Consider the following 27,501-nt stretch of genomic DNA (forward strand, 5'->3'; position numbering starts at 1 on the left):
ATGATAGTACTAGCACAAAATATGGAGAGAATATTTGTGCTGCATTAGCACACATTGATTTTCACTGCATATGGTAATGTACTTTGCTGTGTAGTGTCAAAGTGAGTACAAGCATCAGTACCAATTAACTGCACAGACACATCTATTCAGAAAACATGAATCAGATCGCCTAGCCACTATATAATAAGTTACAGTTGGAGAGCCAACTGCTGGATGTCCTAATAGGAAGCACTGTTGTTCAAACAAGTCTTTCTACTTTGAACAAATCAGTTTTCTTTCCACTAAAAGGCTTACTGAAGGCTCACTAAAGGATTATGCAATGAAAGTCAGTGGTGGGCTCAAAAACAAACAGTGGATTACTATTCTATTGGGGGGATGAGTCTGGTCGGCCTTTGAATCAATTCGATTTCTATAGCGGAGCAAATCCGAGCAAACAGGAAGCGGAGTAAACCAATCAGAGAAGGGCGGATATGACTTTGGCAAAGCAGTGGATGAGTCTGGTCGGCCATTGAATCAATTCGATTTCTAGGGCAGAGAAAATCTGAGCAAACAGGAAGCAGAGTAAACCAATCAGAGAAGGGCGGATATGACGTTGGCAAAGCAACAAGAGAGTCAACAGCGAAATGTATGTATATGTAATAATTAATGTGTTTTTGGTCATTTAAAACTGAATTCACGGCTGAATAGAACAAACTCTCGGGTCTCCCGTGCGCAATCTTTGTTGATATTGAAGGGACTTTAGCCGCACTAGAGTGACGCTGTTTCAACATTATAAAATTAAGTAAAACTACTCAACTTTTCTGATACTGGTCTTCCCATCATGCACTGGGCCTTGACTAATTAATGAGGTTGATGTTTTCAGCTGTTTTTACATTGTGTTATTGTTGCTTTTGTGGTTGTGTTTAGTAACTTGCCATTTTGTGATATTTGGAGATCATTTTCTACTTAAAATGCCACATTCACACTCAAAACAATCCATCGAATGTTACTGTCATTGTGTATTGTGTACCAAGTACTGAGGTCTCTGTGTTCAGGTGCAGCGTTACTTCTAATGAAGATATGTATTATTTACTAAGATGTTTCGAAGTAAAGCATACACTTTAAAAGCATAGTTTAATTCAGTGTTATATTGTTTGAGTAAAATGTATTGCAAAAGAAAATTCAACAAAATAGAAATTACTCAACCTTTTACTGGCCAAATTAAAATTACTTTTAAATTATTTTCTTTGTTAATTTTACCTATCTTAGTTAAGTAAAGTTACTTAATTCCATATTTAAAATTGACAAAAAATATGCATGCAAAAACTTGCGAAGGAAAAATTAAGTAAATTTTACTTCAATCAACTGCACTACTTTGTTGCACTGCCAACAGACAATGTAGCTCATGTCACCTTAGATACACAACTCTAAGCGAAACTGAATGACATCCATTTGGTGCAAATTGCTGTGTGTGCTGTGTGAATGCTTCCTTGGTAGTACGATACAGATAAATTAGTAGATGTAAGCATGTTTATTTAAATAACCAATCTTATTTCTCTGTATATAACAGGTTGTTGAGTTTCTTTGCACATATTAAGCACACATATACTCAACTGTTGCATTACAACCAGTTGCACTGCACGCACACACACACACACAGAGTTGTAGGTATCGAACCCTCATACAGGAAGTGACACATAAAGCAGTGGGTCCCACAGGCCTGTGCAAATGAGTCAGATATAAAGTGATCCTTGTACAGTGTCAAATACTGGCAACCAAACCAATGTGTCTTAGCCAAAAGCTGCGCTTCTCCACTGCAGCTGATCTGGAGGTTTTATGATTCTCTTTCTCGTATGAATGGAGATAATTGTGTGGTTCTGAATTCCTCTTTATAAACGAGAGCACAGGGCACATCTCTGGCTATCACTCTTCCCAGGCATCAGGGTGAAATAAACGGATTGTGAATTCTCTCTCGGGAGTGGGTGGAGTGAAATTATGTCAGAAAATGTTGGGTTATCAATGCACAATCTGCCTTTGATATCGTAATCCCTCTCATGTCTCTTCCTCACATAGATTTATATCAGTTTTCTCTGAGTGGACACTGCTAGCGGGCTTTTCCGGTTTTCCCATTGCAGATCATGTGATAGGGCCTTGTAAGAGTTAGTCTCCCATTCACAGTTTTTGCTGTTGTTGTCTGCAATCTCATATTGAACGAGTAGGTATACATTTCAAGAGGAACAAACTTTGTGATGAATGCAATTCAGATTTACTACATTGGCTACGTTATCACAGTCATGTGACTTACAGAGTCAGCTGTGTCACTTCACTTCCATTCACAACTCCTCTTTCATGGCTTCTTGAGATACTAAAGTGTGCATCAGATGAGCACTTCCTAATCTTACCGGAAGTAGTAGGATCCAGGTACTTTTCACACACTATTTAATGAATACTATTCTTTCAGACATACTACCCATTTCACATACTATGTCGGTAATGTCTAGTTCACTTTCAAATCAAAATTACTCCAAGCTTTACTTACCCTCAAGCCATCCTAGGTGTATATCACTTTCTTCTTTCTGATGAACACAATCGTAGAAATATTGATAAATATCCTGACGTATCCAAGCTTTATAATGGCAGTAAGCGTTACCAAATGAGTATGAGCTGAAGAAAGTGTCTCCATCCACATCCATCCATCATTAACATATTCCACACTGCTCCGGGAGGTTAATAAAGGCCTTCTGAAGCGAAATGATGCATTTGTGTAAAAAAAAATATCCATATTTAACAAGTTATGAAGTAGCTTCTGCCAGACCGCCTTCCGTATTCAAGTTACGAAGAAAGTGTAAACTGGTGCTGCGTCAGTTACACTTTTTCCGTAAGTTGAATAGGAAAGGCGTAGGATGTAACATAAGCTTTATGAACTGCAAGAGTTTTACACTTTCTTTGTAAGTAGAATATGGAAGGCGGTCTGGTGGAAGCTAGATATTTTAACTTGTTAAATATGGAATTTTTTTTTTTTTTTACTCAAACACATCGCTTTGCTTCACAAGGCATTTATTAACCCCCGGAGCCATGTGGAGTACACGTTTATGAAGGATGGATGTGGATGGAGACACTTTCTTCAGCTCATACTCATTTAGTAACGCTTACTGCCATTATAAAGCTCGGATGCGTCAGGATATTTATTAATATTTCTCTGATTGTGCTCATCAGAAATAAGAAAGTCATATACACCTAGGATGGCTTAATCCTTTAAGTGAATGTAAAACAGATGAGAAATAAAACTCATGTGTAACAATATATTCAGTTAGGCATTTGGTCTTTAAAGGATTAGTTCACTCAAAAATGAAACTTTTGTCATCATTTACTTACCCTCACGTAATCTAAACCCTTAACACTTTCGTTTATCTTCGGAATACAAATGAAGATATTTTTAATGAAATCTGAGAGATGTCTGTCCCTCCATTGACAAACTATGCAACTACTAGGGATGGGACAATACAATGATTCTCGATTCATGATACAATTATTCTGTATTGATTTGTGAATTGATTGAGCTTAGTTTTTAAAGCAGATGGCACTACATGCTTTAAAAACAGACATACTCTGCCTGCTTCCAGCTCCTTTACACGCACCACTTAAACCTAAAATAATCATTTATAAAGTTAAAAAAGGTTGAAGCGAATTACAAGGGTGTTCGCAGTGGGCTGTGTTTACATTAATCTTGCATCATAAAAGCATTCTGAGCCGAGGTGCAAGTGTATTTAACCATTTACATCGACTCAGCCGAACACACAATCGCTGTCCAGCAGTCTTCTTCGTGAGCATTTGAGAGTATGCGGTTAAAAACTAGCCTGGAGCGCCATCTGCTGTTAAAAACTAAGCTCAGAATCGATATGAGAGAGAATCACGATACATTCGGAAAATATAAGAATCGATCCAGAATAATTGTTTTGCGACTCGAGAATCGATGTATTGTCCCAGTCCTAGCAACTACTACGTTGATGCTACAAACTAATCCGTATGTATTGAGCGGTTTAGTACACATTTTCTGAAGAGTCACAATCGCTTTGTATAATGAACAGATTGGATTTAGGCTTTTATTCACATATAAACATTAATCAGCGAACATAAACAGAAGCTCAACCATACTTGCTTGACGCAATGAGAACAAACCTCATTGGTTCTTGCAGAAGCTCAAAAGTGCTGCGTAACATATGAGAATGAAACTCATTGTCAAGCAAACATGCTTAGGCCGTTTACCATAACTGATGTGTGATGTGAGAAAATGATGACAGAATTTTCATTTTTGGGTGAACTAACCCTTTACATATTCTTGCTGCTGTCAGTGTCATTAATGTTAATCAAACAACAAAGGACAAAGAAAAAATTATTTGACTTTAGTAGTATTTGAGATTTACATTAGTTAGGCTAGTAGTTTTTGCTCTGAAAACTGGAATCGAGAAATTTCACTGGTATCTGAAATGTGGTGTCATAACCTTATTGCACTTTTTTGGCAAGGGCAAGGCAAGTAAAAATTTTAACCACTGGCCCGACTGAGCCAGTACAAAAAATCCTTAGCATTGAGCCCTGACTTGACTAAAAAGCTGAGTGCAATACAATGATACAAAGAGTCATGTACACACTACAGTCACTCTACTGAGAAAAGTTAGTAGCGTCACTATTCTTAGTTAGTTGTTCCCAATACTGTGCGCAATACGGTCTGTGAACGGGCCTGAAGCATGAGGCTATGCAAGAGTGATCTCAAAAGGACAGAAGGTGAAGCCCACAGGCAGTATCATTAGTACAGACACACAGCCCCAGTGAAAGTAAACCAGCTCAGTCTGGAGTCTTTTTCTAATGCTTTAATTCCCTTCAGATCCTGTTCACAGCCCTTCCCATGCTCTATACGTTTCTTTGGGGTGTATTGTCAGGGCGGGTGTGATGTGAGCGTGAGCTGGGGCCACAGTTACACAATGAGCGGGGCCCCTCACCCTCAGCGGAGCAGGTGGGCCAATTAGAGTCCCCTGGGCCTCCACAGATGCTCCCAAAGACCTATATAATTGGGATCTTCACTGCTGGGCTGCTATGAATTATTAATATGCTTTATGAGGGATGTGATCGGTCGTCGTAATGATAAGACCAGCAGACATGCTCATTTAACCACAATGAACTGAGGTAAGACAAAAAACAACACAACGGGACACTCTTCTAACAGATTTTGGCCCTTCTGGAAGGTTAAGGATTTGCCCAGCGTGGGGCGGTCATTTTTTCCATCCGATGACCAGGTGCTGGAGTGTGAATACTGAATATCATACTGCAGCCTTAGCACAAAGACTGTGTTCATGGCTCCAAACAGAGACCCGTCAGTCCTACATGCTTGCAAACAGTTTCAGCAGAGCTAAAATTAAATTAGTTCAAGGGGCGAAGCAAGAAGGCACTGCTGAGTTAAAGCCGACACAGCATGACCCGCAACTCAGATCACACAGAAAGACAGAGCTGGACAATGATTACAGTCTCTCACTTGTCTGTCTATGAGCTGCGTGCCAAATGAATTTTGAAAAGAAGCCAGAGATATATGCACGCACACACACACACACACACACACACACACAAGAAATCTGGTACCAGCTATGTGCTAGGGTTCTGCAGTTTACCAGTATCAAAGAAGGTATCAAAATAAAACTGCAATACCAACCATAATTTTTCATATTTTAGTACAATGTGGACAATGTGCTGCTATTTCGGAGAGTAAAAAAGCACTGTCATTGATTATAATTACTAAGATAATAAGTGTTATAGGAGTAGCCTTATACTTCATCTGCTTTCACTTTCAGAAAATGCATAGCATGCAAGGACTCAAGAAAATGTCACATTTTACATTAAAGGTGCCCTAGATTCAAAAATTGAATTTACCTCGGCATAGTTGAATAACAAAAGTTCAGTACATGGAAATGACATACAGTGAGTCTCAAACTCCATTGTTTCCTCCTTCTTATATAAATCTCATTTGTTTAAAAGACCTCCAAAGAACAGGCGAATCTCAACATAACAGACTATTATGTAACAGTCGGGGTGTACGCCCCCAATATTTGCATCTGCCAGCCCATGTTCCCAACATTATGAAAGGCATTACACAAGGGCAGCCAGTATTAACGTCTGGATCTGTGCACAGCTGAATCATCAGACTAGGTAAGCAAGCAAGGACAATAGCAAAAAATGGCAGATGGAGCAATAATAACTGACATGATTCATGATAACATGATATTTTTAGTGATATTTGTAAATTGTCTTTCTAAAATGTTTCGTTAGCATGTTGCTAATGTACTGTTAAATGTGGTTAAAGTTACCATCATTTCTTACTGTATTCTCGGAGACAAGAGCTGTCGCTATTTTCATTTTTTAAACACTTGCATTCTGTATAATTCATAAACACAACTTCATTCTTTATAAATCAATCCAACAGTGTAGCATTAGCCATTAGCCACGGAGCATAGCCTCAAACTCATTCAGAATCAATGTAAACATCAAAATAAACACGGTACTTACGCGATTAGACATGCTGCATGACGAACACTTTGTAAAGATCCATTTTGAGGGTTATATTACCTGTTGGAACTTTTTTTATGTTGTTTAAGGCAAGCGCGAGCTCTTGGGGCGTGGAGCACCAGATTTAAAGGGCCACACATCCTGAATCGGCTCATTCTAATTATGCCCCAAAATAGGCAGTTAAAAAAATGAATAAAAAAAAAAAAACTATGGGGTATTTTGAGCTGAAACTGAAAGGGACACCTTAGACTAATATTACATCTTTTTTTAAAAAAAGTTCTAGGGCACCTTTAAGAAGCTTATGCTAAGGTTCTGTTATATGATGTGCAGATGCATTTTGCATATTCATTAGTCTTTTAGTTTATTATGCATCAACTCATGCAATATGTTAAAACCTGAGTTGTCTGAAGCTGTTTATTTGTTTCCTCAAGTACCTCTTCATCAACATCAAACTTTAAATGTGCTCCTTATAACTCATATATTATATTAAATATCATTCAAAATGAACATTATTAAGTCAATTTTAAACAAAATACAAGAGTCAACAACATTGTGCATATCCTCTGACTCTCATTTATGGAAAATTCTAAAACAGTATGCTCTTTATAGAGTACCTCAGGGATGACGTGTTTTTGTAGGCCAACCCGGAAGATAGCGGCACACAGGTTCCCTCGATCGAAAGCCTATTCCTTTTTAACTGGTGTGTTTTATGTCATAGATCAAAACATGAAAATATTTAGAGGCTTTGTTAATCACAGACCTTATTTCAGGCGATTTAGCAAAAACCCATTCAGAAAACCCATTGACTTCAGAGCGATGGAACCGGAAGCCCTAAAATGCTAACTCGCTTCCGGGTTTTGCCTACAAAAATGCGTCATCCCTGAGGTACTCTATACTAGTGTACTAAGTTGGTACTGAAATTTTAAAAAATGTAACACTTTTAGTGCTGGTGAGCAGATTCGTAAACACCTCTGATTGGCCTTTGTGTTCACAAGCTCATATGTATGTGATTGGCTAAAATGATCAACGCATGGGAGCATTTGAAAGGACACGGAAGTGTTTGAATTTGAAAGCGTTTTGAAAGTGGGAGCGTTTGAAAACAGGCGTCTATCAGCAGATGGTCCGCGATAGATGCCTGCTTTCAAACGCTCCTGTGTGTGTCTGTGTAAGCGCTCGGAGAAGAGCATCAGTGATATCTATTTACAACATGTTTTTGAAGTTTTGATCATTGTAGCCAATCACAGACATATCTGATGAGCATGTCAACACAATTGCCAATCAGAGGTGTTTATGAATCCGCTCAACAGCGCTCAAAGCATCACATTTTTAAAATTTCAGTACCGACTTGGTATCGCATTCGGTACTTTTGACAACACTACTTTATATAGATTTCGTTTTCTAAATAATCGGTAACTGAAAAATATAAATCACACTGATAATAAGTCATTTTAATTTATTGACAGCCCTAACATTTCAGTCAAAATTGTTTCAAAAGTTCAATCAGTACTGCACATTATACAGACATTTACTTGAATTGAAAATAAAAACTGAATCTACAAAACAGTCACGAGTGCTCTGTGAAATCAGACAACCCCATGCAACCAGTTCTGCATTCCCACGCTGCAGGAATACACCAAGTTATTCTTGGTATCAGACAAGCATTTCCATGAGATAAGACAGAGAGGGCTGCCAGGGTCAGAAGGAACTATGAATATCTGCAGAACAATGTGACTCTTTGACTGGAGATTCTGTGCATTTTAAAAAGACATGCTTGCTAAAATGTATTTCATGCATGGAGAAAGGCTGCACAGACCTGACTGTTAAAAGCACAGTAAAGGTCACATATCCGACTCCATTTGTGGCTGATCATGCAGTCCAGAACTCTTAGATGAGCCATGTCATTAGTCGTGATACAGAAGGCACCCCCAAGCCCACCTGTGCCCTAGAATCTCGTATTGCTGGACTCTCCGGTTGGTCCCTTGGAGCCTGCTTCTGGCACAAAGGTGATGGGGGGTGTGAGGAAGTGAGAACGTTGCTTTTGAGCCCATCTGTGTGCCCAGCAGGCACTCCATCAGCTAAACGCATCCTTTCCACAGCTCATTAGTGCTGGATTAATAATGCATTCGAACACCAAAACAAGAAATCCACCCAGACATCCGCAAGTTCTGCTACAATGATCCAAAGAAAGGAAGGTGATGAGAACAACAACGAGGCTTGTATCCCTCTGGTGCTCAGTATTTAAGAGTAATCAGTCTCTCCCTCTTCTTCGCTCTTCAACTCGATCGCTCAATCTGTTCGTCTTCTTGCAGTGCTGAGTCAGGTAGCACTGCCGCAGCAGTCTTAACCCCTGGATGGGGGAGACAGGACTGCAAAAGACAAATCACATCCCGAGGAACTCTGAATTACTGACTACTTTAAAGAAACACTGCAATACTCTCACGCACTGCAGAAAGAGAAGAATGAGGTTGAAACAAAATGGACATTTGCATGTCATAGAACGTTTTGCGAGACTGATTGCTTGGTAAAGCAAGCATTAGGGCTGCACAATATTGGAAATATAACATTGTGATATTTTGTTTTTCTGAAATATGTATTGCAATAAGAAAAAATAAATAGCTCTATTTGGAAATAATTTTTTTGTTCAAATGTACAGTATGCCGATCAAACTTTCTATTTAATCCGAGAATAACACGCGTTTTAATGAATCAACGATCCCTATACTTTACATTGCACATCCTGCAAAGTGACTATCGCGGATGCGCACATCGTGATTTCGATGCTAAATAGATATATCGTGCATCCCTAGCAAGCATGAGTGTAGCTATGTTTCAATCACCCTGTTTTAATGCGCAAATTGAAATATCGCATTAGAAACGAGTGATGGTAATGGCAAATTTTGGGGGGAAAAAATCCCTTATTTTGCAAAAAAGTTTACGCTCCCTTGAGGTGGTTTTTGACTTGTGCAAAAAAGAGTTAATGTGAATAATGGGAGATGGATTTTCATTTGTTTTTTTGTTTTGTTCATTTGTGAACTTTGAAAGATTTGCTTCACATTTAAGTGGAAACCCACTGAATAATTCAGTGCTCATACTTATGATTAGGACTTGAACAAACACTTAGGGTATTTGTCTTTATACAGGCAAAAAAACGGAAAAATATTTAGAAGGAGAGTGCCAATTCATTTCTTGGCAGGAAACTGAGGTAATTGACTTGGGCCAGCAAACAGCAACCTATCAACCCCCCAAAACACCACTGAAACCACCTAGCAACTCCTTAGCAAATACTCAGAATATTCTAACTGTGCACTAACAACCTCTCAGGACATCCTAGCACAGGAGTGTCTAATCCTGTTCCTGGATGGCCAACGTCCCTCTGTTTGTGCAGTGTTTCTCAAACCGGTCCTGGGGACCCACCACCACTGCACATATTGTATGCCTCCCTCATTTACCACACCTGATTCAACTCATCAGCTCATTAGTAGAGACTGCAAGACTTTAGGCTGCGTCCGGAAACTGAAAAATGCTGCCTTCCGAGGACACATTTCAAGGTAGTAAGGCATCAAGGCACGTCCGAATCCAATGTTAGCTTCACTTCCTGTCTCATGAGATACCTTGCTCAGATCGATTTTTGAAGGAAGCATAGATTTATCCTTAGCTGCCTTTGATATCCCACAATCTTGTGCTTTCCATTCTGTGACAGTTGAGCTAGAAAAATAAAGATGGCATCCGAAGGTTGCATTTGCTGCTCAGTTTGTGTATAAATGTACGATTTTGATCAACATATTTCAATTTTGATATAATTTCTATCGAGAAATGACTACTGTAGTAATTAAATATTTGTTTAGTTCTCACCAAAGCTTGCGCTATATTGCTGTAGATCATTAAACTATAACACTACCTCAGAAGTCTGTCCGAAATCAATTTCGTGAGGTGCCTTCATGCACAAATGCTGCCGTACAAGTCATTCTCTTATAAGATAGCGAGGCAGCAAGACAGCTACCTAGGTTTTTGGACACAGCCTTAGGCTGAATCCAAAATCACCCCCTATACCCTCATTCTCTATTCCCTACATTAGTTCACTAATACAGTTCTCTGAATGAATGAGTGCACTCGATAATGTCCACTAAGCTTTCGGACACCACTAAAAATGGCTGTAAGCCTGAGGAACTTTACCTAGTTCAGGTGTGTTTAATTGTGGTTGAAACAGAACAGTGACCCTCCAGGAACCTGCCCTATCACATGCACTTTAGCATTGTGGTGGCAAGTATTGCACAGGCAACAACCACTTACAAGTGTATAAATCTAGTTCCTTTATCTCTTATGGATCGGAAGTATGTTGCTTCTTAGAAATACATTGAAGCAAATCGCCATGATCAGGGGAAATCTGCACATCTGACAGATGCGTTATGATACTGTAAACATTAGATTTGTAATATCCAAAGTAGCAAAATGGGGCCAAGGTGAATCTGGCTGTTTTTTTTTTTTCAGATCTTGGCTCAGAAAAGCACCAACCACAAAAGGAATCCAACTGTCAGCAGATTGGTTCCACACATGCAATTTTAATAACATCCAAATGCCAACTGTCAGTCAGATTGAAGGAGTTGGCAGCCAGAACCACATCAGAGTCTGAAGCTAAATGAAAGCGAGAGTGCTGAATAGAAGCTGTTTAGAAGGACAGGTTCAGTGGACATGCACTACCATGGAGAGGTTTTTTAGAGAGGCTTTGGGATACTAGGTCAAGCCTGAGCGAGTTAAACCAGAGCAATGCACCAGAGACCGACAACTGTGTTAGGTTATTCTTGGCTCTACATAACATTTATGCTGGATTGCAATAAAAGGCTGCAGCAACATGAAATTCAAAGCATAGATGGGGAAGATTACACGAAGATGTGGAGCGGATTGATGAAGCCACACATGAAGGATCTCTGGGCAGGTCAGGGCTACATACACACTCATGTTGCGTGGGTCATTTGGGCCAAACTCCCAATGTGCAGACTTGGAACACCAGGGCCTCATTTTGTAGTGCTGTATAAACACATGCTGGAGAAACACATCGTTCTTGTACACTCAAAAAGAAAATACCTCCATTGGGTACAGTGTTTCCTCTGGGCACTGCGAGAACCAACACAAACATTGAAACATACCCCAAAGTGTTGCAACGTTCTTGGACGTGATATAACAGGCAACAATAACAACCAAGTAAAGAAACTAAACAGTTATCCCCAGTCTTGTTGTACTGAAAAACATGGTCTGATCAATAAAAAGACAAATAGATCAACCCTCACAGTTCTGTCATTGATGAACTGTGAATCGCCCCCTTTTACAGTGAATGGATCAGTCCAGGGTTCACAACCTCATATTCTGACCCCTTCCAACCAGCCCAGGGGCCAATCACATGAAATCAATACCGGTAGTGAAGCTCTTGCCCTGTCAATACACCCATCAAAAGAGCAAATCAATGATGTTCTGCCAAATCACAGGATAAAAAACATACATGACGTGTGGGTAGCCTATTCAGGCATTGGCTGATGCGACACCAACTCATCACATGACTCTTGAGTTCAAGTAGAAAATGATTCAAGCGATGGGATGCAGCTATTAATGTTCCTGAGAAGACATAAATACTGAAAGTTTACAAACACTACACCACACCACACCATCCAACACTGGCTGAACTGGAGTCATCTGTACCCAGCGTGGACCATATTTTGTGAAATTCTGGTTATCTGCAATAGATGATTGTGACATGTTTTTGGATCAGCATCTTTTTGTTGGTACTGGAACAACATTTCTGTCAAACAAACAGTTCTAACCTTAACCCCGAAGACTTTTGTGCAAACGTCTGGTCCACTTTGCAGCTTATTTTGTCTGAAACCAGCCACTTAGACAGGAGAAGACCTGGCAAACTTTAATAAATCCACTAATTATTTCTTCCCCAATCACTCATTGCTCCAGCCCAGAATCTTTTAAACACATTATTTGTTTTTACATAGACTAGACAATCAGATTGGAACTGGTGTTTACTAGGGCTGTGAATCTTTGGGTAGACAGCGATTCAATTCGATTCACGATTCATAGGTGTTTGAGTCGATTCAAGAATGATTTTTGCAAATTCAGAACAATTCGAAGACGATTCACATTAAAATTCGATGCAATTCGATTCGATTTTGCATTTTAATATGCATTCATAAGGATATTGAAATGCTTCCCTCTACGTCAGGGATGAACAACTCCGGTCCTGGAGGGCCAGTGTCCTGCAGAGTTTATCTCCATCCCTGATAAAAACTCACTTGCCTATAACTTTCTACTAATCCTAAAGACCTTGATTAGCTGGTTCAGGTGTGTCTGATTAGGGTTGGAGCTAAACTCTGCTGGACACTGGCCCTCCAGGACCGGAGTTGTCCATCCCTGCTTTACGTGTCTTAATCAGGGTGTGAATTACACAGCGGCCTTTAGGGGGTCAGAGAGTAATGGCAAAAACAAACAAACAAAAAAAACTTTTGTCCATTGTTAATGTTAGTTCATGTTAGTTCTCAATGATGCTACATAACTTTATTTTAACAGCTTATAAAAAGGGCTTTAAAAGTATTGTTAGGCCTAGTTCATGTTAACTATAGTGTAGGATAGTGTTAATGGCTACACAACATACTAATGCTTACATGGAGAGACTGTCATGCACTTTCCCAACTAATCCTAAACTAACTTTTTCTTCACAGAATAGTAAAAATCCCTCTTTGTTCTCTTTATGCGGAACATTTTCCTTATGATGATTTTGAAAGAAAGCGCGCTGGGTTTCTACTGTTGCTATAGTAACGAACGCAACTTGAACGCGCATCTGACTGATAAACCGCGCGCTCTTATGTCAGTGTTGTTAATAGATATTTCAGCAGTTTCCTCGCACATTCAGTTTAATGACATTAAGTTCATAATTTCATTTATCAACTGTGCATATACATTTAGACACTTACATTATGTTTGCTTCGTCCATGCAATAAATGAGCGCCTTGAAACTGCTCAGGTAATGTCAATGAAACATTTCCGATGTTTCCACGCAATAAAAGCGTTTTATTTCAACAATAGTGACCGCGCAATGACTTGGCAGCTTTATCAATGGCTTGAGCAGTTTGACTCAGGACTATTGCTGTCTTAATAGAGAACCGTCATATGTTCATGTAAACAGCAGTGGCCGTCCTAAGGACAGTTTAAACTTGGGCTACGGACTGAGCGCGAGCGCAATCCAGTGAAAGGCGGTAAAGTGCAGCCGCGCGTGTCTGTGAATGAGAGCTGAGGGAAGGCGCAAAATGACGGCGCACAACGTCTCCATCAATTCGCGCATGTATTAATTTAATGTTTATATATTGAATCGCTATAGAATCGCGATTAATCCGATTCTTTGCATTTTACATCGATTATCGACCGAAATAAACGATTCACGATTCAAAAAACATGTTTCAAGATCGATGCATATGCATCGTCAGAATTTGTAATCGGTGCATCGAGAAAACGAGTGAATCGTTACACCCCTCGTGTTTACAGATAGCTGTTGCCTTTTTGGTGTCCTGGATGCACCTGTATGCACCATGAACAGCATTGACTAGCGTTATGAGGCTAAGACTACCCACAACCCCAACCCTAAAGTGTTAGTAGTTCCTAAAATCAGTTCAAGCTTGACCGCTAAACCAATCCCTAAACCAAAATCTCTATAAATTCAATCATAATTTTGCTCCAGCAACATGCTTGGCAAACCACAGTCAGGGTAAATTAAGTGACATGAGATACAAAGTGCAAAAAATTTATTCCCTCAGACTCAGTAGTTTGTTCATTCACTATGCAGTCTTGCTATAAGTTAACACAAACAGGAAAGAGTGAAATTGCATCATTGCAATCAGTCATTGCAATAACCAAATAATCTGGTCATGATAAAAACAACAATTATGTGTGAAACATGCACAGGCAAACAATTCTAATGTACGGTGATGGCTGTGGTCACAACATGAATGCTAAAGCTATGCACAGCATTCAGATGCTATCAAGATTAAGTTCAGCCAGCCAAATGAAATCTCATAAAAATGAAAGTGACAGAGAATGGCATCCATTCGCTGATAGGAAGTCTCATTGTCACAGACAACATTCCATAGATTTTGTGTGGAAACAATATTGCTAACAAGAGTCTCTTCATTCATATAGAGTGTTGGTTAACTCATACTTAATACTTGACCTAATACTTGAGCTGAGACTGGCCTTTTGATCTACTGTGTGCCTTTTACAAACAATTACTATAATAACCAAGTTTCAAATACATTGTAAAATTGTAATGTATGCATCTGTTACCTTAAGGAGTTACTGTATTTTTGTCTGAAATTACTTTAGTTGATGTATCCTAATATAGATTCAGTCATATTAAAAGGCACAATATGTAATTTTCACCACTAGAGGTCGCTTATTCAAAACAAAGGTGTAGCTTGATGCTTTGCAGTAATCTATATCGATATTACATTGTCATATTAAAGGGTTAGTTCACCCAAAAATGAAACTAATGTCATTACTCACCCTCTTGCCGTTCCACACCCGTAAGACCTTTGTTAATCTTCGGAACAGAAATTAAGATATTTTTGTTGAAATCCGATTGCTCAGTGAGGCCTGCATAGCCAGCAATGACATTTCCTCTCTCAAGATCCATTAATGTACTAAAAACTATTTAAAACAGTTCATATGAGTACAGTGGTTCAATATTAAAATTATAAAGCAACGAGAATATTTTTAGTGCGCTTCGGAGCGTTACGAATTTTGTGTCGAATCAAGATTCGTATCGCATGTCAAACCGCCAAACTGCTGAAATCAAGTGACTTTGGCGCTCCAAACTGCTGATTCGACACAGATTCATACTCCAAAACTTCATGAAGCAGTGTTTTGAAATCGGCCATCACATTGTTATTTTGTTTTTTGGCGCGCCAAAATATTCTCGTCACTTTATAATATTAATATTGAGCCACTGTACTCACATGAACCGATTTAGATATGTTTTTAGTACAGTAATGGATCTTGAGAGAGGAAATGTCATTGCTGGCTATGCAGGCCTCACTGAGCCATCAGATTTCAACAAAAATATCTTAATTTGTGTTCCGAAGATGAACAAAGGTCTTACGGGTGCGGAATGGCATGAGGGTGAGTAATAAATGACATTATTTTCATTTTTGGGGTAACTAACCCTTTAATAAAAACTAGATGACTTATGTTGCTAAATGCCATGCAAGTCATTTAAAAAAATATACCGTATGATGGAAAGAGCAAACAAGACATACTGTAAGAGTCACAGTGTGTGTGACATCAAAGCGTGAGCAGCATCCATGTGTTTCACTAACTGCACATCAGACCAGGTGGCAGTAGCTTAACACAGATGTGCTCTGGGCATGTGTAATTTACACCAATACTGAATCACTAAACACTATTCCCACTGAGAAACATACTCAATCTAGCCATCCACACTGTGTTAAAGGATTAGTTCACTTCAGAATTAAAATTTCCTGATAATTTACCCACCCCCACATCATCCAAGATGTTTATGTCATGTTTTCTTTCTTCAGTCAAAAGGTTTTTGAGGAAAACAATTCAGGATTTTTCTCTATATAGTGGACTTCAACAGCTACCAATGGGTTGAAGGTCCAGATTGCAGAAATGCAGCGTCAAAGGGCTCTACATGATTTCAGCCTACAGGAATAAGGGTCTTATCTAGCGAAACGATAGGTCATTTTCTAAAAAATAAAAATAAAAATTTATATACACTTTTTAACCATTAAGTAATCACGTTAGAAAGGTCATGTGTGTAGGTGGAAGTACCGATCCAGTGCCTTCAAAGCGAACATGCAAAGACTAAGTCAAAGAGCCTTTACAAAAAAAAAAAAAAAAAAAATGTAAAACAACAATGTCAGATGATTTTGAAGTTGGAGGAGAAAATGAGATGGAGTTTTTCGCCCTACCACGGTACTTCCACCTTTATCACGCGTGACCTTTCCAACGTGATTACGTAATGTGTGGCGCATGGCAGAGTATATACATTTCCGATCGTTTTGCTAGACAAGGCCCTTATTCCTCGGCTGGGATCGTGTAGAGCCCTTTGAAGCTGCACTGAAACTGCAATTTGGACCTTCAACCCGTTGTACCCAGGTAAAGTCCACTATTTGAAGAAAAATCCTGGAATGTTTTCCTCAAAAATTTATTTTCGACTGAAGAAAGAAAGACATAAACATCTTGGATGACATGGGGATGAGTAAAGGATCAGGAATTTTTTAATTCTGAAGTGAACTAATCCTTTAATAAGACAGAAGGGCATCCCAGACTAGAGTCATTATACTAGTTCATTGGTCTCCTTTCTGATTACAGGCTTATACAACAAACTACCATCTCATGGCTTCCCATTATGACATAAAAATGGAGCAATATTGCAGAAAAGCACAAAGTATGCCTCATGTAAAACCATTGTGAATTTAACCTACAGTGGCTGGGTTCATTCACATTCACAATTATCTCTTTCTGACGATAGACAAAAGAAACTTAGCACCTACTAACTTATGAGGAGTCCAAAGGCTTGACTGAATAATGATAACTAGGAATTGGATAAGTGGCTGCCATGTTTACTCAGGGGAAGCCCTTAAACAAGACATGTTTCCCAAAGGAAGGCTAGAGCTCCAGACAAAAATGTCCATCTCTAAAGTGGATTCAGGTCAAGAACTGGAACACTGGGTTTACTGAAATCTATTGGCTTAGAGTTTCAAGCATCTATAGAATTTTAGCATTCATTGAGCACGCTGATCTTACTATTTCAGATATTAGCGTGCTTTCACTAAAGCCCAGCTGAATGAAAAAGATCAGATCAGCAAGACATAATGAATCTCAAGACTCAAAGCTAGGTGACCATGAATTCTGGTAGAAATACAAGCATACAAACAACAATGGCAGGAAAAAATAGGGAACTGCCTTTTGGATATTGAGCTTAGCAGTGATTTTATGGGCGTTTACATCATTACTTGATTTGCATAATTCCTTTGAACCAGGTGCTAAAACAATAAAAAAATGCAAATAAACCACAATATCAGTGGTCACAGTCTATTTTTAGTGAATCCGCCCCTCAGTGTTACACAATTTTGTGCAGAGCATCGAACAGAGCGTTTCCCAAATATGTTAGAATAGAGGGCAAGCCAAAGGCAAGCACACAGAAATACATTCACATGAGAGGGAGAGACTATAGACTGAAAGCAGGGGTGAATCTACACACACACACACACACACACACACACACACTGACAGCCAGCATTTAACACTCCCTCGGCCTTTGTTTTTCTGAACAGACAACAGAAATCAATGCATATGGAAACAGAATGTGCGGGTGGAGGGCTGAAGTGCCAACTGAAAGCTCTGGTATGAGATATGAGACAGAACACAGAAACATCCCTGTCAACACTGGATTATGGTTTGGCCCGTTGGATTCAATGAGACAACGGTCAGATCTAATAGATGAGTTTGTAAAGGGCGTCACCACAACATCTACAAAAGGGCTCAATTGCATAATTTGAGCAAAAAAAAACCAAAAACAAATAAATCACAAATAATCAGGTTTTCATTAAAGTCAAGTCTATAATCTGATGTATTTCTGAAAGAAACAGGATATTGAGAAGAAAGAAAATGTATCAGTTAATTGAATCATGAACAGTAAGTGGTAAATATTAAAATCATGGTTTACGGCTATTGGTAACATCAGCTAGAAAAAGAATCAATTTAGAGGAGGTGCAAGTTATAATGCAGATGCAGTAGTTGATTTGTGTGTAATATTTTTTTATTTTTGTGATGGACAATGCCGAGTGGCTTATGACCAACACAATGGTGATATACAGTAGGATATAAGCTACAATTTAATTAAGTTGACTGAGACACTGAAATGAATCAAATTGCACAGAAATGTTTCTTAAATACCAAATCAGCATTATAATGATTTCTGAAGAATCATGTAACACTGAAGACTGGAGTAATGATGCTAAAAATTCAGCTTTGCCATCACAGGAATAAGTTATATTTTAAAATATAATACAATACAAAACAGTCATTTTAAATTGTAATAATATTTTACAGCCAAAAATGAAACTAGCGCTGGATAGCTGAGGTAATTTTATGTTACACTGTTTGCTAGCCTGGCATAATGATCTTATCGTTAATACTTCTCAACAATTATTCAGAGGATATGACCGATTGTTTTCCATACAGTGGCCTTTTCTGGACCTTGGCGATTAACTTCTCCATAATGTTAAATTAGAATGGATTCCGATTGGCTGTCAGTGTTTTATCATTCAACAGCTAGAAAAAAAATAATTCTGAAAGTGATCCCAACGATATTGTTTCTCTATATCATTATCGTTATAGCTGTGGTGTGGACAGTAGGGATGCACCGACATGAAAATTTTGTCCGATACCGATAACCAATAATTCTTTATATTTGAAAGCCGATAACCCATATATTGGCCGATAAATCTATATACAATTTTTTTAATAATTTTTGAGAGTCTGATTACAAAAACAAATGTCTCAGCCTTAAAAGCCATGTCCCAAGCACACAATTATAATGTTCACATTATAATTGTATGTAGTCTACATGACAGACTTGCTCTGCACATTGCAGTTAACTGTATTTTCCTTTTTGAAGTGATTTCAATCATATTTCAAGCAATTCAAAACCATCATTATGAACAGGGACTAAACAAAACGCATCTAAACAAGTGTCTCAGCTGAAGGAAATAATCCGTTATTTATCGGCTTTAATATATGTTAAATTTTGTTTTCTGGACGATAACAATAACATTAAAAATGAATATATCGGCCAATACCGATATTGTGGCCGATATATCATGCATCCCTAATGGACAGTGCTATTCTTTTATATGTAGAACAATTTTTAGAATTATATTATTATCGTTCTTGGTGCTCTACTGTTTTTTTTTTTTTTTTTTTGGATCAAATAAATAGTGATCATCTTACTGATGCCAAGCCAAACTATTATATGGTAGTGTATACAGAAAGTACATTTTGATTTCTTGCTGACTAAACTGTCAGTTGTCAACAAGCTGTACAAGAGACACACAGAATTCAGAATCTCCACAAGGTGACCTCATCTGGGGAACACCAGAGTATGTGTGTGTGTGTGAGAGAGAGAGTGGAGGTGTAAAAGCGAGGAGCAGCTGGGCTTTAATTACCCTCCATGGCACTGGCGTCCTCACAGGGGGCAGGGCGACCGAGGGAGGGAGACACAAAGAGAGAGAGACAGACAGAGAGAGACGCCCTCATTAGACATGGAGAAGTAGATGGGACAGAATAACGGGCCCACCTGAGACCACCAGGCACAAGAAACCCCAGGGGGATCTACTAAGTGTCAGGAGAGACTGGAGCAGGTACAGTCAAGCACCTGTCCATGCTCTACAAGGAAGAACTTAAGAAAAGGCACTGATGCATACTATATGTACCCTAACACTGATACTCTTTATGTGTGTCTTGGGGGTGATGTTATTGAGGTTGAACACTGGTTTAACTCATCCTGAATAGCAAGTAGAGGATTTCAGGGTGATAATGAATTAAACAAGCTTCATCACAGGCGTGAACACAACTGGACCCCCCAATTAACCAAGAGGGACACCAAATGTGTGGATAATGGATCACCTCTCTTTTTCATGCATATAAACAATGCAATTATGCACTGTAATGTTTTGTTTTGCCAGTGGCACTATATATGACTAGACAGACATAATGCCACTGCATAATTACTCTGCAAAGAAAAAAAATTAATGACAAAAAAAAACCCAGTAGCCCAGCTAACAAAAATATGTTCTAATAATGTTTTGCTAACGTTCTCATTACGTTCTAAAAACGTTATTTTCCGTTTCTTATTTTTCAAACACAATGAGAACATTTCTTTTGAATGTTCTCTGAACATTCTGAAACAAATAGTAACATTTAAGAAATGTTAAATTGTAAATCTAACTAAATGTTTCAGGTAGGGCTGCGCAACGATTAATCACTTGCAAAATAAAAGTCTGTGTTACATAATATATGTGTGTGTTCTGTGTATAATAATTATGTATATACAAATACATGCACATACATGTATATATTTAAGAAAATAAAATAAATATGCTGTGTAGGCATAATTTATATATAAAATATATTTATATATAAAATATTTATATATTATACACATAACACATATTACGTAACCACAGACTTTTATTTTGCAAATGTAAATAAAAATGTTCCATGAACAAAGTATAAATAATGTTTTTGTGCTGAATTTTTGAGAACATTATTAAATACCAGATAACTCTGAACAAATGTTTCATTAATGTTACTGGAAGGATGTTTGTTTGAGAGAACTTTGCCACAATGTTAGCTAAAATGAATTCTGAGAACATTCTCTGATAGCTGCTTTTGGAAAAATTCTAAGGCACCACCGCACAGATCTTTTGCAATAAGGCAATCCCAGAATGCACTGCAATGACAGCAGTGAATAATTGCAAGAGTCAAGAGAAATGCAAACAAAATAACTCATTCTACTCATTTCAATTTTATGTACACAAGTTTGTTTTTTATGTTAGAGTACGGCGATGTTAGCTTAGCATCATGCTAATGTCAAACTGTAATTCAGTCAGGAGTCCCATGTGATTCACAATATGATGGTTGAGCAGTATTAATTTTTGTCAATGACATTTTTTCTCAGACAAAAAGCAGACGATGACTAAATAAAAAACAGCTCTGAATGACAATAACTATGACAAAAATCGATTTACATTTTTTTTCAACAAATAAAAACTAGACAAAAATGTTAGGGAGGGATGATTTGGGAAGAGATCCAGTCAGAACTGATGTCCTGCATGGTAGATGAGCACATTTGAATTGTAATGTGCAGATCTACCCGGTCTCGGCAGGGCATAAATTGGCATACACTTGCTGCATGTCTCATAAAACATTTAAAAATGTCTGGGAGAAAGAGAAGAGCAGACATATGGATATATCTGAAAAAGCATGACACAAAAGAGAGATCTACAGTATTCAGTATGGTTTTCTGTGCGCACACACCCGAAGTGCGCAGTCAAAATCCAGCCCTCAGACAGCGTGCGAGTACTGAATTAAGCTCTTTTTTTGTGCCTTTTCGAGCCTGAACGGACAAATACACATAACATTGTCAAAATGTCAGGGCTACTGTCTGTATATCACCTAAATATAACAAATATTTTTGTATTGAAATACAAAAGTAAATCACAAAATGTAATCACAACTATATTGTACTGGTGGTAGTGCAATGATGCTTACTGAAGGCCAGATGCTGTTAGCTCAAGAAGGCACTTTTTATGAGTCTGCTGGGGACATTTCACACACCTGCTGAGAACTTCAGTTACTGTTTAACTTTATAACCAAGTAGCAGTGAGGCGCACTGGACTGAGACAACCAGGTCCCACACCATCGGAATGTGATTGTGAGGGAGGTGCTCATGAACAATGTACAAACTACAAACTAATGTCACACAGTATGCAGGTTTTATGCAGGCTTTTTTTTTTTTTTTTGCATTTAAAACACAGATACAGGGCAGAGGAATTAAACAACAGTACTGAAAATAACTAATTTTAAAAGGATCATAAGATGCTATTTTAAAAGTTCACCATTTTGTTTATTGGGTGTAAGAGAACAGGTGAACATGCCTTAATGCTCAAAAAACACATTCATTTTTACATACTGTACATTATTGCAGTACCTCTATTCCCAGTCTGCCTTAAACATGCTGATTTCTACAAAGCCCTTCCTTATGAAGAGCCCAGAGCGCCATGATTGGCCAGCTGACCCCGTTTGTTGTGATTGGCCAAACATCTCAAGCATGTGTTGGAAATGTAATGCCCTTTACCATAATCACGAGCTCCGGCTTCCAAAGCTTCACACGGAGTTAATAATGTTGTCAGTATGACCATATCAGATCAAGCTTTATCTTCTACACTGTAAAAATTTTAAAGGGATATTTCACCCAAAAATGAAAATTTGATGTTTATCTGCTTACCCCCAGTGCATCCAAGATGTAGGTGACTTTTTTTCTTCAGTCGAACGCAAATTATGATTTTTAACTGCAACCGCTGCAGTCTGTCAGTCAAATAATAGCAGTAGATGGGAATTTCAACTATAACAGTAAATAAAACTTGCTTAGACAAATCAAAATTAAAACCTGCGGCTTGTGACGACACATTAATGTCCTAAGACACGAAACGATCGGTTTTTGCGAGAAACCGAACATTATTTATATAATTTTTACCTGTAATACACCACTATGTCCAACTTAGTTCAGCTTCCTGTTAGTGAAGTCAAAAAACGCGTTGTGATGACGGAAGTGATGTCTCGCCCATATACTTCAATGAGCGCGAGACATCACTTCCGTTGTCAGAGCGCGATCAGACCTCACTAACCGGAAGTTGAACGAAGTTGGACATAGTGGTGTATTAGAGGTAAAAAATGATATAAATACTGTTCGGTTTCTCGCAGAAACCGATCGTTTCGTGTCTTAGGACATCAATGTGCCGTCACGAGCCGCAAGGTTTAATTTGGATTTGTCTATGGAAGTTTTTTCGACTCTTTTTGTTCAAGTTCCCAATCACTGCTATTATTTGACTGACAGACGGCAGCAGTTGCAGTTAAAAATCATAATTTGCGTTCGACTGAAGAAAAAAAGTCCTCTACATCTTGGATGCACTGAGGGTAAGCAGATAAACATCAAATTTTCATTTTTGGGTGAACTATCCCTTTAAGTCCTGAGGCGACAACATTAAAGGTGCAATATGTAATATGTCTGTCCGCTAGAGGTCGCTAGAGGTCTATTCAAAACAAAGGCGTAGCTTGATGACAGCATGTTTGAGCACAGAATCTTGGGATGTGGTCTTCACATCACAGCCGGTGGAAACAATAGGGATAGGACTCAGGAAGAAATCATGTTCATGGATGCGATTATTAACGTTACTGTAGTATGAAGCCGCGCAGAACCAAGTGTTGTGGAGCTGAAAGAGGCCGCTGGAGCGATTGCGCAACACACGCTGTGAGCAGCAGAACTTTTATTATGCCACAGTCGCCTGCGCCGCTTCCGCTTTTCCGGTCATGATTATGAGGTAACGCAGCTCTGTTTATCATATTAGATACATTTGAGAGTGTTGAAAATGATAGCGTTACTCTGTGCGTTCGCTCGGCGGCTGCTGTGAGACACTTGTTTGAGACACACTGTAAGATTTTAGAATATCATATTAAATGCTGGATGGCTTGTGTTGATAAATGGCATGCAATTCGTTTTAAAACGTATTGTATGATGGAGAAAATTCTGTATTACTGTTACTAAAAATAAAGCTGATTCTGATTATGCTATGTTAGCTACTTGACAAAATAGTGTTTTTGTCTGAGGCATGGTAAAGCATGGTACTCGCAAAAAAAAATCAAAAAAAAAAAAATCAAGAAAATTAGATTTAAACAATAAGACTAAATGTGTTGAGCTATATAACAATAATTAGTTTTCTGTCTATAAATGTAACCAAACAGTTGTTCCCTTGTCTATTAAAAGATGTAATATATTAAAGCATCTTTGGCATTTCCATGGTTTTTACAAAATGAAACCAGAAACCGAGGGTAGTGCACGCATGACGCAATTGACTGGCAACTACTCACACGTCCCGGAGCCTTGGTTAAAATTGCAATTTTCTCAAGATTACAAATAGTTGGAAACATTTGGGATATTGTAAGTACTCAAGTGAACAAAATATATAACACTGGCCTAGTGGTTTTTGGATATTTTACTGCAAAAATCTTACATATTGCACCTTTAATAAAGTTAATTGTGTATTTCTAATTTATTTAGGTGTGTATAGCTGGCGTTCAGGAAGCTGTCCTCCGTAAAATGTGCCATGCGCAATTGGGTTTTACTGCTCAGGAAAAGCGTTATAAATAAATCTTGATAAATAAATCACTGATTCCTAGTTTCCTCCGTTTTTGGATTGTGCAGGTTTACACACAAAAACAATAGAAATCCAGCACAGTGGAAGGCAAAAATGTATTCTGTGTGAACAGCCCCTTAATGTTGTTGAGTTTCAGATGATGTTATTCAAATAAGCCTATGGTAAACACTTCAAAGTTAAGATAAAATCAATGATGTTTTCATCAAACAGCTGAATGCACACAAAATATAAAATGCGAGAAAGCACTATTATTTTAAAGTAATGCATGTTCCTTCAAAACAGTGCAACATTTCTTCAAAATAATGCACTGTTACTTCAAAAAAAAGTACTGCACTTCTGAAGAAATGCACTGATCCTTCAAAATAAACAAATTCTTTCGAGAACTGGAATCGTTTAAGAAGCAAACACAAACAGCAAGTAAATACTGAATCCCTGTTGACACATTCTGAGTGATCTGTCGACATGTTTAAAAACTACTGTGCCCACCGACCTTCTGTACCCACAGACCCTGAGCCTAACTCTGTAAGGAGATTACACACACACACACACACACACACACACACTGGTATTGCCATTACTGATAGGTTAATCCAAGCATGCGTTTACAGAGCTGCGTTATGTTCTTCTGACATGTGGTGTTACATCATCCCTGCATGTCAGAGAGGACACGCAAAATCCTACGTTGCTCTAGTATTCTGAAGAGTGACATTATGCATTTGCAGCCTTACAACATTACTGAGATTAGATAAGTAAGGGCCTTGCTTGCCAAATAAAATAAATAGGCTACTTCATTTGATGATTGCAGTCTCAATACAAACAGTCAGCGGCTGCTTCTAAGGAAGATAATACTGTGTTATGAGTTCACCATCTATAAAATTATATTTTTATGATCCCGATATATAAAATTTGAAATAATATCAGATGTTTAAAAAAGAAATTCTAAAAAAATGTACTCACAATATAATATTTATTAAAAGGATAGTCCACCCAAAAATGAAAATTCAGTCATAATTTAATTCAAGTTGTCCCATACCTGTATGAATTTATTTTTTCTGCTGTACACAAAGGAAGATATTTGGAAGAATGTTTGTAACCAAGCAGATCTCACCCCCCATTGACTACCATTGTATTTTCCCCCGACTATGGTAGTCAATGGGGGGGGCGAGATCTGCTGTCTCATCTGATGACACAATTTTACATTTTTGGGTGAACTATTACTTTTAATATTATGGGCCTTGTTAGTTGTTAATTTTCTTCATTAATTGAACTGCACGACAAAACAAAGGTTTGAAAATATCATCATCAAAATGATATATTTAACATGACAAGCCAATAAAATAAACAAATTAAATAAAAGTACAAATCATCCAGTTCAGTTTACGGACATCCCACCTGCACTGCAAGTGTGTCTGACTGAAGCACTTGTCCCATCTTGAGCTGCAGAAGGTGTAGGCCTTCCTGTCATTTTTACTTTTCTCTTAAAACAATGAAATTATTTACCTCGCAAACTGACGACGTCGCTGGATTTGTCTTCTCATCGTGGTGCGTCGACGCAGCCCAACGCGTCGCCATTATTTCATTTCAGAGCACAAAGGCAGAGGTCCTCTGGAGCCCAACATTGAGATGAGAGAAATCAAAGTGCTATATTCCCAATGATCTAATCCACACCGTCCGATCTCTTCATGCCCGTCCAATGTGAGGTCCTGTGGACAAAGAAAGGTTTCTTGAGAGGACACAAACATATGATGATGATTAAGATGAGTGTTAAATTATCCCCTGTCAAATAGAAGGTCTATCCCAGTCTTCAGGCCTCCCAGAAATGCCTATTAGAGTAAAGCTGACATATTGTAGAGTAAAAATCATTTTCATGACTTATTTTCTTTTTCAAATCAACTTAATGATTAATGTGGTTCAGATAACATAATATTTTGAGTTTCTGTTGATTAAACCAATCGCCTTCATTGTATTAACGCAATATTTTAATTTCAATGAACTTAAAATTTTAAGGCAACCAGATAACTTACTTTTTTAAGTTTAGAGCACAACAGAACAGTGTAAGATAGAGTTAAACCTGTTCTTATTCCCTTAACTAGCACTTTTTCCAAAGATGTTTAACAATAAAAAAAATAGAATGAAATATACTGTAGAGTATAAAGTTGAGCACAATAAGGTACAAAGTAGTCTGAAAATGTACAGTAGAGTAAGGAAAGGGTAAAACAGAACAGGCTAGAAAACAAAACTTCTTTTGTTAGTAAACATACACGATATTCTGCCATTGTCAGATTACATTATTGAAACAATAAATCAGAATTTTGATTTGACCCGCTTTGAACAGCACAGCTATACCAGCGAAAGCTTGTCATCTGACATACTCGAACTACCATCTCATTTCGAGCCCAGTCCTGAGACCTCTGCACACCATGTGTTTCTATGGAGCGATCTGTGGTAGCTATTTGAGACTAATTTAGTAGTGAGGGTACTCCCGATTTAACACCATGTGCTGTCATGAGCTGAAAATCTGCTGTTTGAATACATGCAGGATGTTTGATAACAGGCGTAGTACTATCATTCTGTTCATTAATGTGGATTGTAAACAATCATAAAACCATCATTTCCATCTGAATGTCCTCCGCTCGTCTAATAATCATCTCCACTTTCTTTTATTTCTTACATGGCAACAGTACCCAACAATAGTAAGAGAGAGAAGGTCAGTAAGACACCTACCTGTTCCAGTTATTAGATGACCATGAATCATAATGCATCGTTTCTCTGCCAAACACGCAAATAATATCCAAATATCCGATGCGTTGAAATCGATTTTCAATCTATCGGCAAGAGATTCTTTACACAGTAATCCACAGCCAAATAAGCAGCTTCATAATGAAAGAAAAACACACAGAAATCACAGAATCTTGCTGATACGGACGCGAAGAATGACTAGCGTTTAAAACGCAGCGCACGTA

The 27,501-nt window shown here is 38.2% G+C and overlaps 1 protein-coding gene across 2 annotated transcripts in view; it reads right to left on the reverse strand.

Annotated features, from left to right (window-relative positions):
* Window positions 1-27,501, reverse strand: part of LOC137013633 (rho GTPase-activating protein 21-like) — a 130,444-nt gene extending 102,943 nt beyond the window's left edge. For both annotated transcript variants that reach the window (XM_067377576.1, XM_067377575.1), the window contains exons 1-2: window positions 27,263-27,501; window positions 26,039-26,241 (exon numbers count right to left, since the gene is read on the reverse strand). In XM_067377576.1, coding sequence (XP_067233677.1) covers window positions 26,039-26,110 — 72 coding nt within the window. In that variant the 5' untranslated portion in view covers window positions 26,111-26,241; window positions 27,263-27,501. The remainder of the gene's footprint in view (window positions 1-26,038; window positions 26,242-27,262) is intronic.

The sequence above is a fragment of the Chanodichthys erythropterus genome, chromosome 23 (genome assembly GCF_024489055.1).
Source record: "Chanodichthys erythropterus isolate Z2021 chromosome 23, ASM2448905v1, whole genome shotgun sequence".
Classification (NCBI taxonomy): Eukaryota; Metazoa; Chordata; class Actinopteri; order Cypriniformes; family Xenocyprididae; genus Chanodichthys; species Chanodichthys erythropterus.